At 40.3% G+C, this 23,887-nt stretch overlaps 1 protein-coding gene across 9 annotated transcripts in view; it reads right to left on the reverse strand.

Annotated features, from left to right (window-relative positions):
* Positions 1 to 14,061: 14,061 nt before the first annotated feature.
* Positions 14,062 to 23,887, reverse strand: part of MAP7 (microtubule associated protein 7) — a gene marked incomplete at both ends in the record, with an annotated part of 135,445 nt that continues 125,619 nt past the window's right edge. For 8 of the 9 annotated variants that reach the window (XM_081140314.1, XM_081140313.1, XM_081140317.1 and 5 more), the window contains 2 exons: positions 14,062 to 16,729; positions 18,420 to 18,643. In XM_081140314.1, coding sequence (XP_080996440.1) covers positions 16,719 to 16,729; positions 18,420 to 18,643 — 235 coding nt within the window. Of the gene's footprint in view, positions 16,730 to 18,390; positions 18,644 to 23,887 lie in introns of those variants that run through there. The other variant, XM_081140311.1, reaches the window with a different exon arrangement.

The following is a 23,887-nucleotide window of genomic DNA, read 5'->3' on the forward strand; positions in this document are numbered from 1 at the left end:
TTAAATAATATCCTTATTTAACCCAGTATACTCAAAATATTTTAATTACAGCAGGTAATCATACTGAAAAATTAACATTGAAATGTTTTACATTCCTTTCTTCATACTAGGTCTTTGAAATCCAGGTGTATATTTTATACTAACAGCACATCTCAATTTGGATGCTAAATTTTTACCAGAAATACTTGGTCTGTATTCAGATGTCATAAAATTAATATCTTGTAAAAAGTAGATTTACATAATGAAGTTGCTGCAAGCATACTTAAAATTTTTTCCAATAACTGAATTGATTGTCACTATAAAAATTTATATTTAAATTAGAAATTCAGTTCTTCAATCACATTGGTCATATTTTAAGTGCTCGGTAGCCTTAAGTGGCTTAGCACAAGGCAAGAGGGAAAGGAAATGGTAACTAAATGGAACGACTATAAAATGTTGAGTTGCTGAATCTGGGAGACAGACATACAAAAGTCCTTTGTACAATTCTTTTAACTTTACTGTAACTTGGAACTTATTTCAAAAGCTTAAAAAAACAACAACACTATATCCTCTATACAAATGATTCATTCTCTCAAAAAACAAAATGAAGCTATCAAGATTTTTCAAACTAAATTGTAAGGGCTATTTTATAAATAGAATTTTATAATCAGTTCTATTTTTTCTAGTCTAAATTATATAGTAATCCTTAAGCATTTAAAGTCCTAGGCACCATGCAAAAGGTTTTATGTAGAATCTATTTATCAGGACAGCTTTTACTGCAAGTAACAGGAAAACATCTGAAACTAGCTTAAATAGGAGGGTAATTTGTTGACTCATATATCTGAGAAAAACACTTGATTATTTCACAAGATTGAAAGGGAATTTCCAGTAACAGTGTTTAGTGCCACAGGACTTGCTTTTTTCTCTGTGTATGGCCTTTTCTCAGGGCAGCCCAAGTAAACTAAGACAGTGAGTAGCGTACACTTACATCTGTTTACGCATTTTAGGGTGTGAGTTCAGTCATTTCAAATGAATCCTGTTGTCATTAGTCCAAGCTAAGGAGCTCCTCCAGGTATTTTTATATTTACAGGGACCTGAGTAGTGTGGCCCAGTGAGGTCAAACCAGGGAAGCAGCACCCCTTACATAATTCTGCCACAGTGAGGGTGATCTCCTCCTAGGAGTGCTACCGGTTAAACAAAAGAAGAATAAAAGAGCTAGAAAGGCCAGCTTCTTTGCACAATTCAAGTTGGTAAAAGGTGTTCCAAGGCTGGAAACCTGTTAGGCTGAAATCTTAGTGGCTCGCTGCCTCCACCTCCTGGAAGTTTGGAGACATAACAGGGCTGTTAGGTGGTTTTTTTTTCCCCTTTGTAATTCCTTTATCACTACGCTTATTACAAAAAATTAATATGGGGGGTCGGGAACCCAACCAAAATCTTACCATTTCAAAATCTTGTAACTTGAAGACTTAAAAATATTCCACATTCCATTTTAATATTATCTATATATCTATATATATCTATATATATCTATATATCTATATCTATATCTATATCTATCTATCTATATCTATCTATCTATCTATCATCTATCTACATATATATATATATGTATGTATATATCTAGGAAAACAGACAACTTGCACCTAGAGATTCTTCCTGCTCACACTGCTTGTCCGTTTAGAATAGGTATTTTGTGATCAATAGTCCATTCCATTTTTCACCAAGGATCAAATAAAAGGCACCTTCTTTCTCATATGTAGAGGACTTTTTACTTTCATAGGTCTTTTGGAGAACAAGGATTGTGTCTTCCAGATACTTTTAAAATAATGTACCATCCATTCATGATAAAAACTTTAGTAGACTAGTAGTAGAGAGAACTTCCTTTAGATAGTAAACTGAATCTAATGAACAAAATATACTGACAAACAAAATAGATCCAGAGACATGGAGGCATGGGACAGACTGAGGAATCTCATTGGGAAGCTGGGGGGGGGGGGTGTAGATTAAGCCACCTAGTCCAGGTGTTTTGTTAGGGCAGCCGGAGCTGACTAAGACAAAGACCTACTTGAGAACCGTTAAACAATAAAGATCTTCAAAGACAATATCAGATATCTTCATGACCTCAGGGTTAGGAAAAATTTAAAAATAGGACACAGAAAGGAATGACCATAAAGAAATGGATTGATAATTTCAACTATATTAAAATTAAGAACTTTTGCTCAGCAAAAGACACCATTAAGAGAGTGAAAATGGCCCGGCCAGTGTGGCTAAGTGGTTGAGCATCTATCTACCTATGATCCAGGAGAGCGAAGTTCAGTTCCAGTCAGGGCACATGCCCAGGCTCGATCCCCAGTCGAGGGCATGCAGGAGGCAGCCGGTCAATGACTCTCTCATCATTGATGTTTGTTTTTCTCTCTCTCTTCCTCTCCCTTCTTCCCTCTGAAATCAATAAAGATATATATTAAAAAAGAGAGAGAGAGAGAGTGAAAATGCAAGCTAAAAACTTGGAGAAGACATTTGCAATCAATACCAATAAACAACAAAAAATTGCATGCAGACTATATTAAGAAGTCCTGCAAATCAATAATAAAAAAAGAGAAACAGGCAAGAGAGTTGCATATCCAAATGGCCAATAAAAATGGAAAAAGTGCTCAACATCATTAGTAATCCAGGAAATGCAATGAGATACCGCTCTATGCCCACGAGAATGTCTAAAACTAAAAAGTGTAACAAGACCAATTTGGAGCAAGAATATGGGGCAACAGGAGCTCTCATCATTGTTGGCACACTTATCTCAGAAAACACATTGGCATCATCAACTAAATTTGAACATTTGCATTCCTGTCATCAAGCAAGTCCACTCCGGGAATATAAAATGCGCGTGTGTGTCCTCCAAGACGCGTGTTCAACAGAATGTATAGCAGCAATTTAATAGCTCAAATTGGAAACAACACACATGTCTATCAAGAGCAGGAACAATATACACCTTGTGACATATTCATACAGTGGAAAACAATAATAAATAAATGTGGAATTCTTAAAAATGTAATGCTGAACAAAAGAAACCAGACACAAAAGAATATATACTGAACAATTCCATTTATATTTGTTGTAAAAAGACAGCAAAACCACAACATAGTGTTTAGCTATGCTTAGGTTAAAAGCATAAAGAGAGTGAAAAAAAAAAAAGAGAGGAGAGAAAGTGATTATATTTAAATAAAAATAGTGGTTACTTCTGAGGAGGGAGGAGTTTGTGTTTTGGAAAGGGTTTGCAGAGGCTTTCTGGGGTTCTGGTAAGGTTCTCTCTGACCTGGGAGATATTTACAAGGATGTTAGATTTAAAATAATTCCTTAAACTGTAATTTTTATATTTTACCAGGGTTTCTGCATGTCACACAACACAAAACAGTTAAAACTATATTTTCTTTTAAAATCTTAGGCAAAACAATCAGACAAGTGCTCTTGGTCCAAGCTAATGTTCTTTGCAAAATACTCCTACAAATTCAAGTAGCAATAATAGTAATAGCTAATATTTATGTCAAGCACTATTGTAAATGCTTTCCACATCTTATTTCATTTAGTCACTATCCACTCTAGGAGGTAGGTACTATTGTTACACCCATTTTACAAATGGGAATACAGGAACAGAGAAGTTTCCAGGCAGCTAGGGAATAGCACAGTCAGAACTGAAACAAGGGTTGGAACTCCAGACCTTGCACTCTCAGTCACAGCATGGCAGCCTCAGCCCCCCCATTGCCCCCAAATCCAACAGGATGCACATCCCTGCTAGTTTGAGTCTAACTTTAGGGATCTTTCAGATTTGCAGCATTAAGGGGAGAGAAGGCTCTGAGGTTACTCTGCTGAGCTACTTTGGCCCCATTTAGATCCGAGTTACTGGCCCCAGATGGAGTGATATCTGCTAGTGAGAATTAAAAGCAAGAGGCTTTTCATGTCCTAATAAGATCATACCCTGGCAAGCACAGAACAAAACATTTCAGATTTGTAAGATTTATAAGTCTTTAGTGAGCAACAGCTTGGATTTTCTCTTGAGGTGAAATGCACTGAATCTTAATCACTCCATAGTGAGGCTCATTTTCTTTGCGGATTTTCAAAAACTGCCCTTGCAGTAAATTCTGAAAATGTTTAGCATTGTGCTAGATGTCATGAAGCAGGACTTTTTCCTCTCTGAAATGAGATTTAGCATTTAACTTAATTAAAAATATTGTTTTTAGTTAGCCTGAAAAAAGTCTTAACAAGATCCTAATTTGTGAGAAGGTATGAAAATGGAGGGATAAATAGTAGGCAAATGGTACAACTCCACAGAATACAATCAATAAGCATTAACCACTACATGGCAGAAAGGAGTTTAATAAAATGTGAGGTAGAAGAGAAAAAATGAGAAGGGGGGGGGGAGGAAAGAGAAAAAAGATGATTTTGATGTGGCCATGGGCACAGATTCTGTTTGAAACGACCCTCTGACAGCAACACACATTTCCAACGAGAAGCCCCCTCGCCGAACTGCTGAGAAATATCAGAGCCCATGTCACACTGGCTTTTGGTACTCTTGGGTCCTATTAACGACTAGAACAAAATTGTGCTTATTTACAAAGCTTATGGGTCCCCTGAACGGTACAGAGCGGGTCTTTGTAAAACAGACACATTGACATAGCGGGTGATTTGAAACAGCCCGCATTACCTGATGTAGTTGTGGGGGCTCGGCCGTTTCTCATTTAGGCCGAAAGCTTGACTGACACGTTTAGCCCACTTACATTCTTTCTCTGTCATCCTGCCTTTTGTCATTCACCTCCTGAGGGGACAAATCCTAGCGTAGGAGGAGCCAGGACCCGACACACAGCACTTAATAAAGATTGGGTTCAGACAGTGCCCAGCATCCAAACGCTTTAATCGCATTTTCTGTGGCCTTGAGTGGATTAGGGCTCCGGGAAGGAGAGAAGTCGGTATGGGACCGAGGGGGAAGCAGGGCGTGGACAGGATATGCCAACACTTTCCAGAGCTGCTCTGCCAGCCTTTAGTGAGGACACTTTCAAGCTTATGAGCTGCAATGTGAAAACATCGCTATGTCGGTGGAACTTTCTAGTACAAGTTAAGTCACTCCCCCGGATGGAAAGGGGAGCTAAGTTTTGCTTCACTCCTGTTTTATGCCAAGCACTTTATTGTATTAGCAGGAAATCTTCTCAACCGGTTTCCTTTTAACCTACCTAGCGTTAGGGTATAGAAGAAACATTTCCACACTTTAACTGCCGTGCTTGTTCTGATACTTCTGGTGCCCGAGCAGAACAGTTGAGTGACAGCCTGAAGCCTCACTGAATGAGAAATGCAATTGAACAGCTCCAGAGCCTGGCTTGTGGTGGACACAGCATTCACGTATATATTCACATGTAGGTGAGGACTGCACTTTGACTCCCACTCCTTTTCTGAGTTTAAGGTAATTTATCCTATTGGCAAGGCAAAGAAGGGTAGGAACCTCAAAGACTCATAAAAGTCTTCTTCGTAGGCTTAGGATAACAAGGGGGGGAAAAGAGAAACCAAAATGAATAATAAAGACCAGAAGAAGTTCACATTTTCTTTTCTAAATATGTTTTTCTTTCAGAGAGAGAGAGAGAAACATCAATGATGAGATTCATTGATCAGTTGCCTCCTGCATGCCCCCTGCTGAGGATCGAGCCCAAAACCAGGGGATCATAGGTTGATGCTCAATCCCTGAGCCGCCACACCAGCAGGGCTAATTTTTTTTTCTTGTTCCACTTTGTTTTTCAAGATAATTCAATTTCACTTTTATTTGTCATTATTATTAGGTTTTGTCTTTGGATACTAAGAATCTTAGTCAGTAACTTTTCTATCAAGATGTTTTTCATATACTGAGGATTGACCCTTTGAGGGACAGCTGAGTTTATTTTTTGACCTAAGCCCCCCCATACCTATTTTGAGAAACAAGGAAGTAAATAGTGCCAGAATGGCCAAATTAGAAATCTATTTGAGATAAAACAGGAGGCAGCATTTGGTTCCACGTTAGATCACAACATTTTATCTAAAGGTGATTTCTGGTTTCAAGAATCCCTGTTGTTTGCAGGAAATGGAATATATCTCAATGTTAAAACGGCAGCATAAATGCTTTAATTAAGCTAGAGCTCAGAATGGGTGAGGAATGTTTAATTAGACCCGCGGGTATGAGTGATATCTACCCGATCTAGGGGAGGTTCCTTGCCCTGAGAGAATAGCTTCTCCAAAAGCAGTGGCTGCTGTCACTCGTCTGCAAGTGGCCGTCACCATAGAGATTTTTTTTTCTTCCTGAGAATGTTTGCAAATGGAGTATTCTGTTGAGTCCATATCTCATTACAAAATCCATCTCATCATCAGTTTCTAATGAAGTGGGAGAGGGAGAAAGAGAGCGAGAAGAAAAAGGAATGAATCTGTTCAGAGGCCAAAGCTTTGCAGTGTCTGTGTCTCCTTGGGCCTCTTGCAAAGCTCTTAACAATCATATCCCCTGGGCGAGGTGGATTCCGGATGAATTGAGGAGCTATGTCTCCATGGGAACAGCGTGGAGAGAGCAAAATGGGGAATAAAGTTAATATTTATAGCCCATGGCTGTTGATTTTATGCGCTGGCTTTATTCATTAAGTTATCTTAGGGCTGTGTTGAGTACAGGAAGGTACGTCTTAGGACTGCCTTGGTTCCCAAATCTAATTTTTCATTCCTTTTCTAACCCACCCCTAAAATGTCAAGCGCAAGCAGTGAGTACCACCTGTAGAGTTTATCTGTGGACCTCTCCTTGGGCGGCATTTGGTGGACAGATCACAGGCTTTGGAGCCAGTGTAACTTGGGTTCAAATCCCAGCTCGAATACAGGAATAACGATACTTACCTCCACTGGCGGCTGGAGGGCTCGAAATGATGCCAAGTCCCTGAGTCTGCTGCAAAGTAGCCCTTAACAAACGGCTGCTATTATTCACATTGTTGACTCTCTGCTCACTTAAATGGTTCTTGTCACATTAGAGCTTGTATCTAGAATAGGAAGAGAACATTTTATAGTTAAACATTGGGATTCTTCAGGCCTAAGGAGCATAAATAATGACTTTGTTTTTTGAGGTCTTATTTATTTATTTTTAATCCTCACATGAGGATATTTTTTTCATTGTTTTTCAGAGAGTGGGAGGGAGGGGGAGGGAGGGAGAGAGAGAGAAAGAGAAAGAGAGAGCGAGGGAGACAGGATATGTGAGAGACATATGGACCAGGGGCAGGGAGCAAATCCGAACCCCAGGTATGTGCCCTTAACGGGGAATCGAACTGGTGAGCCGACACTAACCACTGAGCAACACCGGCCAGGGCTGACATGTTTTAAAATATCTTGTCAGTTGCCTTCGGCTTCTCTATTTTACTGTTATTTCCAAGCTGTCAGACAGGCCAATTTCATTAGCCCTGAAAGCCAAAGATGTAGAGGATCCACACCCCCACCTACAAAAGCCTCTGCCAGCAAAGCCTATTTGTTCTGTCATGGCAACCCTTGTCACTTCCAGCTGGAGAATGAGTGATGATGTCATTATCAAGAGAGGACCAGGATGCAGGCTGGGAACCCAGTCTGAGCTGCAGCATTAGAGAGAATTATATCTCGGAGTCAAACGATCAGGATACAAAGAGAAACCATCAGCACAAGGCACTTAGGGCTTATATAAACAACACGTGCTTTGACAAGGAAAGAATTGGGTTTGCAAATTTGACATTAAGAGTAATACCTGTGTGCGTGTGATTTAAAGACAGAATGCATGAAGCTCCTTCAGTTGGCAGGCAGATCTGTGCTGGTGTTCAGTGAAACTATAAATCTTTGTCACTGTCTGGTGGTTCTTTTTATGTCTTGGGGACAGAGTGCGATGAGGTCTGGTCCAAGATCTGCTGCCTAGAGATGGGACAAACTGGGGGTGCATAGGAAACAGACGGCCTACATGGGAATCTGACAGCTAGAACCTGGAAGGAGGGCTCTGGCTACCTGATGATAGAATCAGTGACCAAACAGACTGTTTGAAGAGTGAAAGAGAGTGCTATTAGCATTCATCCCTGGACAGCCGGCATAATGGGGACTTTCCCGGGCAAACCAGACTGTGTGGTCATGGCACATAAATCATGGCCAGGACCTGGTGTCCTCTTAAGAGAGCAGCTCTGATGTTTTAGTACTAGAAGTAAGTGCTACCATACAGCAAAACACACCTGAGGGGGAGATGCTGGCCACCTACCTGCAGGTCAAGAGAAAATACTGTAGGGGAGAGGGAGTTTTTTCCTTATTTCCTTCTAGCTTCTTTGGCTGGCCTACTAATTAAGTTGACATAAGACAGATTAACAGGAGAAAAAATTAATTTTGCATGTCATATGGGAGCTAATAGAAATATGAGGCTCAAAGAAGTTACTGAAGCAGACTGCTTTTATACTTTTTAAAGAAACAATTACTTATGAAGAATTGATAAAGGGGTTTGGGCTGTAAGAGTCACCTGGAACACCCTCCCTACCACATTAAATGGATGATAATCCTCAGAAAAGAAACCTGGAGCCCGGCTGGCGTGGCTCAGCAGTTGAGCATCAACCTATGATCCAGGAGATTGCGGTTAGATTCCCAGTTAGGGCACATGCCCGGGTTGGGGGCTCGATTCCCGGTAGGGGCCATGGAGGAGGCAGCTGACCAATGACTCTCTCATCATTTATCTTTCTCTCTCTCTCTTCTTCTCTCTGAAATCAATAAAGACATATTTAAAAAACAACAACAAACAAACCTGGAAATATGTCTAATAGAATCTTAGTTCTAAGAGAAAGCTTAGCAGTCATCTAATGCAATTGTCTTTTTAAAAAAAAAACTGATTTGAGAGAGAGAGAGAGAAACATCAATTGGTTTCCTCCTGACCGGGGGTTGAACCCAAAACCTGGGTATGTGCCCTGACTCGAAATCAAACCTGCCACCTTTTGGTGTTTGGGTTAATGCTCCAACCACCTGAGCCACACCGGCCAGGGCTGCAATTGTGTCTTTTTACAAATTCATGTAGCAGGGCCATAGTTAGCCTGAGCTGTGCATGAGTTAGGCCTGAATTCACAGCCTGCTCTTGTCCCTTAATAGCTGTGTGGTCCTGGGCAAGGTGCTTAGCTCCCTGAGCCTCATGGCTTTGTTGGGGGGGTGGCATAACAGGCATAAAGTGGTTTGGCACTGTCTCTGTATAGAATAAAACCTTGATAGACGTAAACCATTGCTGCTGGTCGACTTGTTTGAGATCGTAGTGCTGGTTTACAGCACAGCTGTGGCAGGAATCCTAACCTAGGTCATAATTGTTGTTCTATTTTATGTGCTAACGGCAGGCAGAAGGAACAGGGAGTATTCCAAACTTGTGTACATATATTTTTTTAGCTTTTATTTTGGAATAATTTTATACAGTAGAAAAATAGGAACAACACAAAGAACTTCCATCTACTCTTCACACAGATTCCTAGTTGTTAACTTTTTACATTTGCCTCATCACTGGTCCTTTCTCTATCTACACCCTCCACACATACAATTTATCTCTTATGTATATATTATCTACATTTCCTCTCAAGCTATTTGAGGATGGCAGACATGTGCCCTAGTACCCTTTAACACTTCATCATGTAGTTCCTAACAGGAGTACTCTCCTACCTAAGGAAAGTAGAACTACGAAAATTGAAAATTAGCATTGATACATTACCAGGATGCCCTCCCCCCTTTTGTTTTCCCTATTGTTCTAATATTGTCTTTTACAGACAAAGAAGGCAATCCGGGAGTATATGTTGTATTTAGTTTTTAGGTTTTCTTTTTAGTCTCCTTTGATCTGGAGATGTTTTTGTCTTTCCTTATCTTTCATGACCTTAACATTTTGAAGAGTACAGGCCTATTACTTTGTAAAATGCTCTTTATTTTGGCATTGCCTGAGGTTTCATCATCATTAAATTTAGCTTATGCATTTTTGGCCCTGTTAGTAGGCAGAGCTAAGAAATAAATGCATGCATATACATATATATACTACCATTGTAATTAGCTAGTTATTAATAATAGGAAAGGAGAAAAAGGAAGGCCAGACATTATAAGCATGGCCATCTGCGCAGTTTCACCAGGAAGCTGCAACTTTACACTCCCCAGGGAACCACTGGTCCATTTCCTGCAGACCGCTGGGGGAAGGGGTCTAACAAAAGGGAAGATGGGTGCATTGTGCAGTGAGTTGGGGTGAGGTAGGGAAGGTGCTTGCTGCCAGTCAAACCTGGGAACAGAGATCACTGACTAGAGGGGGTGGAGCCAATACAAACCTGCAAAAATTTGGGAACACATAATCCCCCAAAGGAGTTTGCTCTCTCTTGTCACTCTTGGCTCTTGTGCCTCTCTTGTTCCCCTGGTATTGCTCCTGCTTCCTTGCATTCGCCGGTGTTCATAAAAGGTGCACAGCCCCTGGCATTCAGGCCCCACACACAATGGACTGATAGGCTGCAGCTGGGAACACAAACTAAGCTAGCCTGATGCTGGATTGGAGACTGCTCCAACATCGAACGGAAACTCTGGGCAACAGCTTTAAGCCCAGCCCCGCTAAAGGCACAGCTGGACTTCTTCCTTGGTGGGACAAGGGAAATGGGACCTTGGAACCTCAGGGGTTTAATTCCACAGAAATAAAGCTCTGTGGGAGGGCAGCAGCCTAACTTGGATGAGCCAGTCAACAAACCCTGAAGGGGCTCACTTGGAACATACCTTTCCACATTGTGTGACTTTTCACTCCTCTGACTCTACCGAGTCCCTGCTCAGCCCCCTCCCTCCCTATTCCCTTTAAAGATACCCAATCACCCCTGTGCAAATTGAAGTTTGCAGTTCATCCTGGATTCTTTTCCCTATTGCAACTGTATATTACTGATTAACACCTGTCCTTACCACTTTACCTAGTGTCTGGTTTTATTTTTGCTTTCATGTTTCTTTACAAAACACAACACTTATTTCATTAGCTATTCATATTTCCATACCACTTCCACTTGGTCCCTATAAAGAAATCTGGGGGAAAAAAAAAAAATACATCCCTCCCCTGACTAGCAATTTCTGTAAGTAGCGGTAGCAATTTTTTTAAGTTCTTGACAATTTTCTGAATTTAGCATGTTGTTAGAAAGGTTGTCAGATTTTTTTTTCCTTTTGATTCTTTCTTTCAGAAAATGCTACAAACTCAAGACTCCAACTCTCCCCAAACTTGGCAAAAGCAGCACAGACACAGCGCTTTGGGGATTAGGAGTGGTCACCCCATAAGAGACTTCAGGGACTATGAAGAGGAGTAGGGTTTTAAAAAATGTAGCGATCTCAGCAAAAATGATTTGGGACATCAGTACACAACTGAGAAGACATGAGTTCAACAGCTGGGAACCACTGGCCTGACGATAGAGTAAAAATAATGATGGAAACATTTGTGTGATCACAGATGATCACAGGCCTATATCTGCACAGAAGTTAAAGCATGTTCACTGTTGTTAATTTATACCCAGCAAGCACTGAATTATGCTGAAAACATTCGTCAACTGACTGGCGTGTTTGTGTGACAAAAAGAGAATGAGAGCACTAGACTGAGTTTTCCAAGTTGAATTTATTCATTTCTTCAAGAACAAGAGCTGTGTTTTTAACTTTTTAGGGGTGAAAATGTCTTATAAAATTATGCTGATAGGCCTTAGAATAATGTTATTTTTCCTGGAAGCCAACCCGACAGCAAGGATGTGAGTACAAGCGGTTGGGCTGGCTGGTGAAGGGAACACCTCTAAGGCAACGGGGGTCAGACAAGGAGAAAGGCGACCAGAGCGGAGTGTTGCCAAGCCAGCTGTCACAGGGGCGGGAGCTGAATCCAGTGAGGAAAAGGGATACTCTGTACCCTTCCCCAGTTTCCTGACATGTCAGCATAGATGCACGGCCTGAAGGAACGGGCCACGGAGACTGACCATGAGAGTAATTTTATTTATTTTTACTGTTCTCACCTTGGCAAAATAATGTCAGTCGGTGTTGGTTCCCCACTTACCCTTTCCAACCCTCCCCCAGTGAAATCCAAGCATCCAAAAGCCTGGGACACTGACCTGCAGCCCGAGGCCGTGTCACTCGGCAGCAGCTGGCAGGGCAGCTCCGGGGGAAGGGGCAGGTTCCTGCGGCCACTCTGCGCAGGGCGACTCGCGGCAGCAACGGAACCGACCGAGGGGTGCCCTTGCTGGCCCTCAAGCCCAGCAGCGGCCCCGATGCTTGCCTTCCTGAGCCCCTCTTCCCCGACATCCTTTGGAAAGACGACTCGGTTTGGAGAGGAGGAGCCGTTGGATGCGGTCTGAGCAAGGTTTGCTGAGCTCCCCGCTCAGCAGGGCTTCGGGGACTCCTGCGGCGCCACCCAGCCTTCCTGAGGGCCGGCCCACGGTCACAGCAGCTTCTGCACAAACGCTTATGACCGCGCCTGTGGCCAACAAGGTAATTCTCAATGTCAATACATAAAAATATAAAGCAACTCTGTTTTTGAAAGGAACATATTGGGACGAGTGGAAGGAGGAGTAATTACGAATTTAAATAGTAATATGGTAACGCTCAAAAATGATTAGAGACTCAACTTGTTAAATTGTTCTAGAGAAATGAGTTCACATCTGTTTAGCTTGCTTGGTATAATACTTAGAATGGGGAACTTGTATTTTTTTTAAGTGGAATTTAAGGCCACAGTTGAAAAATAGCAGTGAAGTTCCCACCTCTGGAGCAGTGTCCTGCTGGCCTTGCCAGAGGCCCTCAAACTGAAGACAGAAAATGTTAACATTTAGTGAACAATTATTCTGCGTTAGAAACTTACACTTACTCTCATTTGATTCAACTTTATAATGACTATGACAGCCCAATGCGATGGGCATTATTCTCGCATGTACGGATGAAGAAATTGAGACCTGGGGAACCCCGGTTAATTTACCAAGCCTCAGGCGGCTCACAGGTGTTAGGCCTGGTATTCAAACCTGTCTGACACCAGACACCAGCTCTTCACCATTTTTCTGTTGCTTCCAACATTAGCCTTGTTTAACCCTCTCCCTTTAGTCTTCTGCAAGGTCTCAGAGATCCAGAAACTCAAAAGTGATTGTCAGTCCTAATAATTCATGTGTACACTTTTATTTTTTAATCTTTATTGATTTCTGAGAGAGGGAGGGGGAGGGAGAGAGAGAGAGAGAGAGAGAGAAACATCAATGATGAGTCATTGATCGGCTGCCTCCTGCACGCCCCCGACTGGGGATCGAGCCCACAACCCCGGCGTGTGCCCTGACCGGGAATCGAACCACGATCTCCCAGATCCTAGGTCGATGCTCAACTGCTGAGCAACGCCCGGCAGGGCTATGTGTATGTTTTTAAACAGCAATTTAAATTTTTTTCTTTTGACCTTTACCAATCTTGGCACTAATTACCAAAATTACTTTTAACCTCGAAAATTGTAATCATACCTACCAACATAACAACCCAAGGAGTAGTCACCAAGGAAACAGTCACTAGCACAACATTTTATTTGCAGCACATTTCAAATTGCCCCTTCTGTCCACAAGCAGGCCCTTCTCCCTTCCTCTTCCTGGCGTTTATAGCTCCTACTCCAAACCAATGACATGCCAAAGGGCGTGAGAAAATGACAGCCCGGAGCATTTCTGAGAGTGCTTAGTAAAAACAGCATGTGGAGGGGGTGGTGGCGGGGGCATGGTGTTTCTTGACAGTAAGGTCATTTTAAAAAGTTGCTTTTTGCAACCTGATCCAATAGCTATTTCATCACGCCTTTTAATGTTCTATGCACAGTATAGATGTAGGCCAATAAATTTTTTTTTTAATATATCTATTGATTTCAGAGAGAGGAAAGAAGAGGGAGACATAGAAACATCAATGATGAGAGAGTCATTGATCGGCTGCCTCTTGCATGCCCCTAACTGGGGATCGAGCCCACAACCCGGGCATGTGCCCTGACCGGGAATCGAACCCCGATCGCCTGGATCCTAGGTTGACGCTCAACCGCTGAGCCATGTCCAGCCAGGCTGTAGGCCAATAATTGAATACTGTCCATCAGGTTTTTTTTAAATGCAATAGGCAGAATTTATTGGTACTTTTAAAATTTCTTTTAACATATACAATTTATTAAAAAATGCTTTAATATAAACTTTGTGTGCATATATAATTGAACTTCAATCTCACCCTGGAGTAGGCCAGGTAGCATTTGAAGGACCACAATCTGGTGGCTAGGTGGGTGCTTTAAATAAGTCACCTAAATCTACACCAGTGTTAATCAGCATAAGGGATATTAGTAATATTTCATTAACAAAAGGAGCTTGAAGGTTGCCTAGGAAAATTTTGAGAGGCAAAAATGCATGAAATGAGGTATAAGAATATGGCAGATCCTGCAAGCTCATGACTTTTATTAGCTCGAGTCTAGAGCTCTGTTTGCCCCTGTGCCACCTTCCCCTGAACCCCACACATTTAAGACTGTTGCTGATCCAATTAGGTTACTTAATCCTGCCTTCAGAATATTATTGCTTCTGCTTCACTGTGAATCTTTCAGTCAAGGTGTCTGCGTGATTATGAGCAGGGAAGAATCTTCGCCAAGCTTTCCATGGCCTTGCTTGCTAATATTTGTTCATGTGAAAGAACTGTTTTGCTTTTACTGTAATATACCACCAGGTAGTGAGGTTATGCAAGGGACATATAACTTTACCGTCCAGTAAAAGCTGGTGATTATCTACCAAATGAATCTGTGATTGGTGACGGAACTGGCCTAGAGAATCTGCAGTGAGGTGGAGGGGAACTGCAAGTCCATCCACCCTCATTCCATGGTGAGCGTTATTTGATCCCTGAGCACTGCCATTAACGTGGTGCCTACAGAAGACCTCTGTAGACCTCTTAACTGAACTTCAAGAGCTGGACAGAAAGCAATTCAGCCATTTGGGTCAAAGTCATCCTTTGGCAGTATCATTCTTAAGACAAAGTTAACAATTTTATACCACTTCTAATTAAAACTTGATTACTTAAAAGGCTTTCAGTTTGCTAATGATTGCTCAAGTTTAAAAATATAAATTAAAAAAAAAGTCAAAATAGAACTATTGCTCTAATTTTAAATAAATATATTCTATATACCTGTTCAGAGGAAGCTGAGAAAATGTCATTGAGGACAAATGAAGGGCAATTGGAAAACTCAAGAATTAACATGAGTAAAATTGTAACATATGAGAAACCTAAAAGTAAAACTATGTCAGACACATTTAATGTTTCATGCTAGGTTGATTTAAGTAAATAAAACAACTTTGTTGAACAGACATTTTTAATATGATTATGTGTACATGGACAACTGGTTATTGGGAAAACCTCCAAATTAACGTTTTAACAAATTACAGCTATTACTAAAGACGATATGCTTGGATTTTAAGGAAATAGTCCAATAAATGAATAGTCTCTCATTCAATGGAGTAGATTAACCAATCTCTCTTTTAATAAAAACCAATACACTACAGTGCTAGAAGTTTACCTTTTTATAACTCCACATATACACATGTGCTCACTCTCCTTCAATATTTAGTCACCTGTAGCCTCTCAAATGGTAAAATAAAATGGAATTTATATGAGGAGATGAAAGTGCAAGTTTGTACAGCTAAGTTCAGCAGCAAAAGTAAAGAAGAAAGCAAAGTGAGAGCTGATGGGTGCCACGCAGAACGAGGACATTCGTGACTGTGTCCTGCGTGCCAAACACAGTCAGCGTCCCATCGTTTTTTCATTGCTCTTAAACGAGCAAAACCAAATTCTTTGTTTTATTTAAAGAAATATTTATCCCCCCTCCCCCCAGCATAATTTGTCATCAGGTAAGGCAAAGATAAGTCCCACCATCACTGGGGACAGCAGCAATACACAGACTTTGGAAATAACCCTGAATCATCAGTAACATTCTCTCATGGTAACATAAGGAATGAATCTAATAAATGAAATCTGCACTGTAGTCATATTATTCTAATTTATTTGATTAGTTTATCTAGAAAGACTTTATAAATACATTATTTAAGAGGACAGTAAATTATTTTCTTGCTCTGAAAAAATAATGTTTTTTTTCTTCACATTTAAAAACAGTTTAGTAGGCTTTTGGAAAACGAGATGCAAGGATGTGACTGCTGGGTTTGCAGAATGTCCATGTACAAGTTACATTTACAAGAACCTGGTGATCTGCCAATAATTTGCCTCTACAAATAGAGCTCTTTGCAATATTATTTAAACAAACAGGCTTAATTTAAACACCTCTCCTATTCACTCTACTTGTAGAGCAAAGAGGTACTTATTTTTCAAGTATTGCATCGTAAAAGGTAAATTTTTGTGTGCCAATTTTACCTGTTAGCTTTTAAAGACTGAATATCTATGTGAAAAGTCATGCCAAGTCAGCCAATTTCTTTTACAGCCAAATGCTCTCATCTTTCAGAGAATTAAAAAAAAAAATTTGCTAAAAGAAGTTCACTGGAAAAAGCCATTTTAAAGTACTGGAGAACGTGGAGCATTTCTTTTTTTCTATTGGCGAAATTATTAGAAAAGCTTTCCAGTCTGTTGTCTTTAGCTGGTTTTAATAAAGTCTTTTCAAAATGATGGTCAAGGAATCTTTAGAAAACTGGAGGATGGGGGATGCTCCTTTACGGCATGGAAGGAATTCCATTAATTGTAGAAATTCTTATTAAATTCCTGCTTTGGTTCTTCAGAAGAAATTCTCATATAACTTCTATATTAGGAGACAGAAAAAAAGAACAGATTAATATACTTACCTAAAATCTTATTTAAAGAATGCTATAGTAATATCTTACATTTCTAAAACTTCACCATGCTTTTAAGAATAGGCAGTTTTATCAGGATTCATGATCACATATTTAAGTGAATTCTACCACTAATAGTAAAACACATGTCCTTCACTTCAAGTTTGGCTATCTCATTTACTTTTCTAAACTGCATACCACGATTGTACTTTTCTTTGAGGTTAGGGAATTACATACGTCTTTGTATCCTCAGTACCTGATGCTTCTGTCTCCAAATATATGTTGGAGATTAAATAACTGTTTGTGAATAAATAGTCATGCCCCCAAAAGAACCCTTACATCACTTAAGATCACAGACATTGGACTACTTTCCTATAGAAGGTCTGGAGGGTGGGCACAGTGAGAATGGAATGTGGATAAATCGAGAGGTGACTGAAGGCCTGACAAGTGAAGCAGAAAGTCATCTTGGATGTTCCTGCCCTCTGTGAATCTGTGATATGACAAAGCAGCAAGCTGACCAGCAGTGTTTCCAGCTGGGATGGGCCTTACAGCTTCCTTTACAGTCTCGAAAAGTGGGTCACTACAGTGAAGCTATACTCCCAAAGTCAGTACACTAGAGAAGTGAAAAAGACTTATTTGGATAGGTGGTTCAACATTGGCTTTTTCGACAATTTAAAGTGGGAAATATATGTTACAAGTTCACTGATGGAATGTAAAAGAAAAAACAATTTGATCACAAATAATTCTTTACTGACTCCATTTAAACATGCTGAATTTGGCCAGTTCAGTTCGTAACAGTGTAATAAAGATATGCTGGTCAATACATGAAAGTGATCTGCTGGGAAGAGACATTGATAGAATTCAGAGATTTGATAAAAGATGGAGCCGGGGTTATCCTACTAGTCCTTGAGACTAACGGGACCTGGCTGGTGAGCTGCTATGGCCACTAAGTTGGTAACTTTTGATGTACTCCTTGTATCTTTGGGCGCTGTAAAGCGACTGTTCTTCTGGTACAGACTTCAGATTAAGTGTGAGTCCCAGAGACAGAGTACAGGAGAGTCACTGGCAGTTTCAACAGCAGCTATAGTTACTCAAGTTGGGATGGAAGGCCCTTGGGCTCAGCGAGCTCCTAGTTGGGAAGATGGTTCCATTACTGAAATCGTAACTACCTCGTGACATGAAAAAGGACAATAGTATACGGTCCAGGTTGCTTAACCCAAACAGGAGGAAAAGGACGGCAGAACACGACGGCAGTCTTCAAACTTCTGAAGAGCTGAGAAAGATGGAATAAAAACCAAACACCTTTTCTCCAGTGGGCAGAACCAGCCCAATGGTCCCCAACTTGTGTCGAGGTATTAAGTGCTTGTCTCTCTCTGACGCACACTGGGCAGTGAGTGCTGTTCCATGAGAACAGGCCCATGGACCCCCAAAGGGTGCTGCACGCTGAACTGCCACACTGGGTAGAATAGGAGGGGCCCTAGTAATTGTCCAACCCAACTCAAAATTCAATTTCTTTGATGCCTGAATAATCTTGTCCCTGTGGCTTATTTGGTCCATTAGAGGACAAAGCGTGCCACAGTCACACTGAAGAAGGTTCATTCCCTCTTGGGTGTCACATATATCTTGATAATTACTGAAGGGAATTCGCAGCAAGCTTACCTGCTGTCTGTTGTGTCTGAACACCATCTACCTGAGGCAGGGGCCCAAGCGTCCCTTCATCTTCAAAGGCCAAAATTGGATTCAAAGGAATCTCTGGGTTCTCACTATTGGTGACATCTAATCTGGATGGTTTAGATCCAACGGGTAAGTTTATGATTTCTTCAAAATTTTCATTCTCAAGAGATACTCCGTTTTCATTTGGTTGCTTTTCCAAATTGGGAGTACTGGGAAATGTAAAAAAATCAAAATTAATTTTGATATAAAACTTATTAAATGGAATAATTTATTCACTAGAATAGATCATCATTATCATCATCATCATCATGAACAATCCTACATACATTTAACAATTTCTACTATAGGCATTTCTACATTCCTTTGTCTGATAAAGAGTCATTAGGATCTTCACTTCAAAGACGAGAGGATTATGTTTGGGGATCAGGGGAATGATCTGCACAAAGTCACACAACTACTGGCAGACAGTCCAGACTGTCTGCATGATCTCTTGATCTCTGGTCCTGTGCTTTTCTCATTGTGCGTTCTCTACACTCCCTGGCTATTCAAATTCTAGCCCTTCCTGGATATCTCTGGCTTCCTAAAACACATGCATAATTTTATAGGTAAATTGTTCAAGATCGACCTTCTCATCTTTGCTACTTGTCTTCCTCTGACCCCACCTTGATTTTCATTGATTAATTCATGTCTAGTATCTTGGATTTATTTTTGAGGTACCTTTAACTGGCCATCAAATTCTTAATTTTCTACCTACAGTTTCTCTTAGGTGTTTCACCCTCTTCACAAGCTCCATAACTAAATTGGTGGTCATTTATGCTATATGCTCATTAGTAAGCTTTACAATGAAGTAAAACCATGCCTATGCAGCAAATGAATGCTAGACTAATTTCACCGTTCACTTCATCTGACTGCAGCAGTAAACATGTATTTGCAAGCTTCCTATTTGTTCAGTGCTCAACTCATGTATGAAAAATGACCACATCTGATAAAATTCTAGACTTCAAATTCCAAATGGAAAATGAAAAAGACTAAAAATATAAAGCAAAAATTGTGAAGGTTTTGACTTCTCATACATACTGACCATAGATGGAATGTCTAGTTATAAAAAGAGGTCTATGGAAAGAGACAGGCTTGGGATCAGAAAATCAGGTCTCTAGTGTCAGTAATGCCAAATGCTTGAGCTTTAGCAAGTCAATTTGTCTTTTTCCATCTCCTTCCCAAATGATAAAATAAAGCAATCTTTCCATTGCTTTTTTTTTTGAGGTGTCTTTGCTTTTCCCCCCATACTAGGGAAATATTTGCTTTTCCTAATCAATGATAAGTACTGATTTTGTGAAACACATTCTAAAACATTTCTGATTTGAATACTATTTTGGTATATTTTAAAGTATCAAATGTTTTCCCCTAGAAAAAAAATAAAGATGCCTGCCCTAAGTACCTCACAAGGCCCTGCAAGGTAACACTGAAAACATTATTTACAAAAGTGCTATGAAAGAAAAACATAAAAGTATTACGCAGGCTCAGAGCATAATGGTGCCTTTCTGGTATTTCACCAAGGAGGGAAGAAGAGGCTTGGCATCACGGCAGCCTGCACGAGCACGCACACGCATGCATACACGCTCAACATCTGCCCTTCCGAGCGCTTGGGCTGCCACACCCCTCCTCCTGGTCTTACCCAACACCAGTGGGCTTTCTGTAACCAGGGGAACAGTCCTGGTTCTCATCCCAAAGAAATTTTAAGAAGTTTTGGCAAAAGATAAAGCAGAAGGATGCATGTGCAAAGCCCTCATCCCTCAGCCACCTCAGCTGCCCCGTCCTTGGAGGCTGCATGTGCTAACAAGCTGCGACGGCGATGCCAACCCTAGACTTGCGTCGACAGCTGACTTCCTTCCCTCCTCCCAACCCTACCTGGCAACCCCACCCATTCTTATTTGTCAGCCATTAGGGGAATAATTGTACCATATGCTTTGGATAAATAACTAATCATTAAATGTTCAGGGGACACTGAGAACGGCAGAAGCTATAGAACTGTAACTGAAATCACTGAGTGTGTATTCTCAGAGGAGGGGCACCAGCGTGTGAATTCCTTCTTTGGCTACACTCTGGAGGGTGGAGTTGGATGCAAGGCTCTTGAAGCCTATGTACTTCTCTTGGTCGGTACAAAATCCAGAAAAGGGGACTGGGACTATGGCAGGAATCTGACAGTCCATACTGCTTATTGTAGCCAGGACCTTGTTTTTTCCTAATGTTTATTATCATGTCATAACAATTAATTTTAAAAGTGACATATCTCTTTTTGTTTGAATAACAGGGGCTTGGGACTGTTACTTCTCCATTAGGCAAAAAAACTAAGTACAATGATATACTCCTAAGATTTGGAGGAAAACCACTAGGTCAAACACCAAAATTACTACAAATCCCTTATCTGACAGGAGAAACATTCTATGGAAGAGACAGCCCCCTGGGGCTAAGAACAAGCATAAAATGTCCTCTGGGGTACTAGGAGGGTAAGATAGCCTGAATACTCCTGAGTTTTTTTAGCTTCTAGAATAGAGATTCTCAGCTGGGTGTGGGAGAACTATTAGAATGATTTGAGAAATTGAAAAGAATTTCCTGCCCCATCCTTTGTGTTCACACATTTATCCTTTGTTTCCTGTTCCAAAGCAAGTTTCCTGTTCATGAGAAAACATTCTCCTCCATCAATGGGCACTTCCCTCTACAAAAACTCTCTCAAGAACCAGAAAGGGCTTCTGGAGTAAGAATCATCCTTGCTCAGGTTTCTGTATTTCTCTGAAAGCTGGCCAGAATTTTGATGACTCCAATCTTCTTCAATTCTACCTATTGTTAGTGGGAGCCTGTTGGGCAAGGATAATGGCTTTCAGACTTTAAAAGGATTGCACACCAAAAGCTGAGAGCCAAAGAAACCACAGAGGCGGCCATGCCACTCAGGCCCTCCAGGTCAGGAGCAAGGTTCAGGGAGTTTTTCTGCTCCAGGAACTGCTGTTCTTTCCCGCTGCTAGAAAAGCAACATAAGGAGGACTGTGGATTTCCACAGGGTACCAACCACATCAGGTTCTTTGGAAGGGACCCTGGGAATCTCCAATCTGTGATTTAATTCATGGTGGGCAAGCGGGAGGCATCTATAACTCTACATTGGGTGCATGGTAGGGTATTTAATCAACATGCTGACTCCTTATGAGGATTATGGAATGCTTCGTTAAACAATGTGCGAGGAGGTGAGAAAGAATGACTTTGGTAAATTTCAAGGTCAACTTGAAATTGGGAATAAAAAAAGAACATCAATGGATGTAATTTATTTGTAATTTTAAAGTCTTTAACAGGTTTTCAGATGCAAAACTGTTTACAAACTTGAGTTCCCACTGAATCAAAGGAAATGTGTACTCAAGAATAGGAGACTATCTCAGGGAAGGGTATTAAAGGGAGGTATCAGCAGGTCCTTCTCTAGATGGAGGAGTATGAGTGGCAGAGAGCCTGAGGGATCAGTGCTAAGACTAGGTTAATTATAATCTAGAGGCGTGCAGGATGAAAAATTTAAGTATGCAAATAGTTTATTCCGGGAAATGCTAGTCATAAGAATAACCCCTTGAGGATAATATGGAAAAATCATTAAATGTAGGCAAGGTAAAAACAGTGATTTTAAAGAACTCTCTGATGAACTATCCTTAAAAGATGGAGAGCCGTCAGTTACAATGGAGGTAACAGATCTTGGAATCACTGTAAACTGTTTCCTGGTGACACTGATTCCTTAGGTTTTGATGGTGAAAACAAGACCAATAAAATTCAAGGCATAAAGTTGGGACACCAGATACAACACAAAAGCATTTTTCTACAATATCACACTGTAGCTACACCCAGTGTACTGTGTGTCTTTTGGACACTGCACTTAGAAGGACGAAAATAAATAACATCTAACATTTGTTAGATGGTTCAACATAGTTTTCAGACCTCCCTCACAGACACTATTTCACTGGAGCCCCAATACCTTGTGGGAAAGACATGTCCCTGTCCAGATGAGAAAACTATGTCTTACTTAAGTAGGTTAATTCCAGAGTCTATGGTCTTCTCAGAAATAAAACTAGGATTCCAACCTGAGCCACACCAGCCAGGGCCAAGCAGTGTTATTTTTAACTTTAATTTGTGATTTGTTGTTTTGACTTTCCAGATAAATAGGAGCTATCAAAATTTTAAACCTAAGTTTATATTTGTAAAAATAATAAAAGTAACTCTTGGATAAGTCTGGGAATCTGCCAGATTTTCTTTTTTCCTCTAAAGGGAGACACACTGGAGCCAGAGGATTAAATCTATTAGGGTGATTCCTGTATTATATCCTAATGTTTATATTGAAACTAATCTGGATTTTCCTGTATTGTGAGGTGAAAGAGTAGAAAATGTCTCTGCTTACATTTCTCCTAGTTGTTTGACAGGGATCATCTTACATGCACGACAAAGGACAATTTGTTACTTGGGTAAATATGGATGACACCAGTAAGTTCACAGTGCTGTACATTTTACATTATAAACTATTGTGCTCTGTGTGTGGAGGAGACTAACCAAAAACAGAATTTTATTACTTATATCATTTTATATAGTAAATTTATGTTTCAGTTTCTTATATATTGATTAATAACTTGGTGATTTTACCACTGAAGAGAGTCAGCTAACGTATAAATTAATTTCATTGATCAGATAGAATTATCAGTGGCTTAATAAACCTATTCCTCCTCATAATAATGGGGTTCGCTCTGTGGCGCTTTTTATTTCTTCCTAAAAAACTCTGAAATTAATGAGTTGAACATCATAAATTATAGCAGTTGGGAACAAATATTTTATTTGAAAATCAACCTGTAACTAAAAGAATAAAACATCCCCTAATATACATCTTAGGTAATTATGACAGTAAATTTACTCAACAAAACTGAAAGCTTATTATTAAGATCTCTCTCAGGAAAATTATTCTCTTTGGTTGGCAAAATATAAAAAGTTTCACTGTCCCAGAAAGATGTCATTAGATATGATTTATGAACATTTTAGGATGACACTCTTTCATTGTTGCCAATTATGCTGTAAGGTGATGTGTAGTGTGCAATTTTAGACTTAAAAAAATTAATTTGAGGACCATCAATTTTCTGATGGTAGCAGAGGCTCTGGCATCAGAAACTGGAAAACTCATTAAGTAATTAATTAAATTCTGAAAACTAAAATAAATCATAGCTGAAATTTTCAACATTATTATAACTATTTCTACAAGTTCTTCATGACTGTATTATTAGGCACAGCTATGATTGCTCTCATTTTTCATTTTTGAAAGTGCTCTTACGATGTTGTCGATATAAATGCAAGGAAAGAGAAAGGCAATCTTTCAACACATGCTCCTTTCTTGACTGTTAGCAACTGTGTGATTCTTCAACAAGCCCTACTACTACTATTAATAT

The sequence above is a fragment of the Miniopterus schreibersii genome, assembly GCF_964146895.1.
Source record: "Miniopterus schreibersii genome assembly, chromosome: 6".
Taxonomy (NCBI): domain Eukaryota; kingdom Metazoa; phylum Chordata; class Mammalia; order Chiroptera; family Miniopteridae; genus Miniopterus; species Miniopterus schreibersii.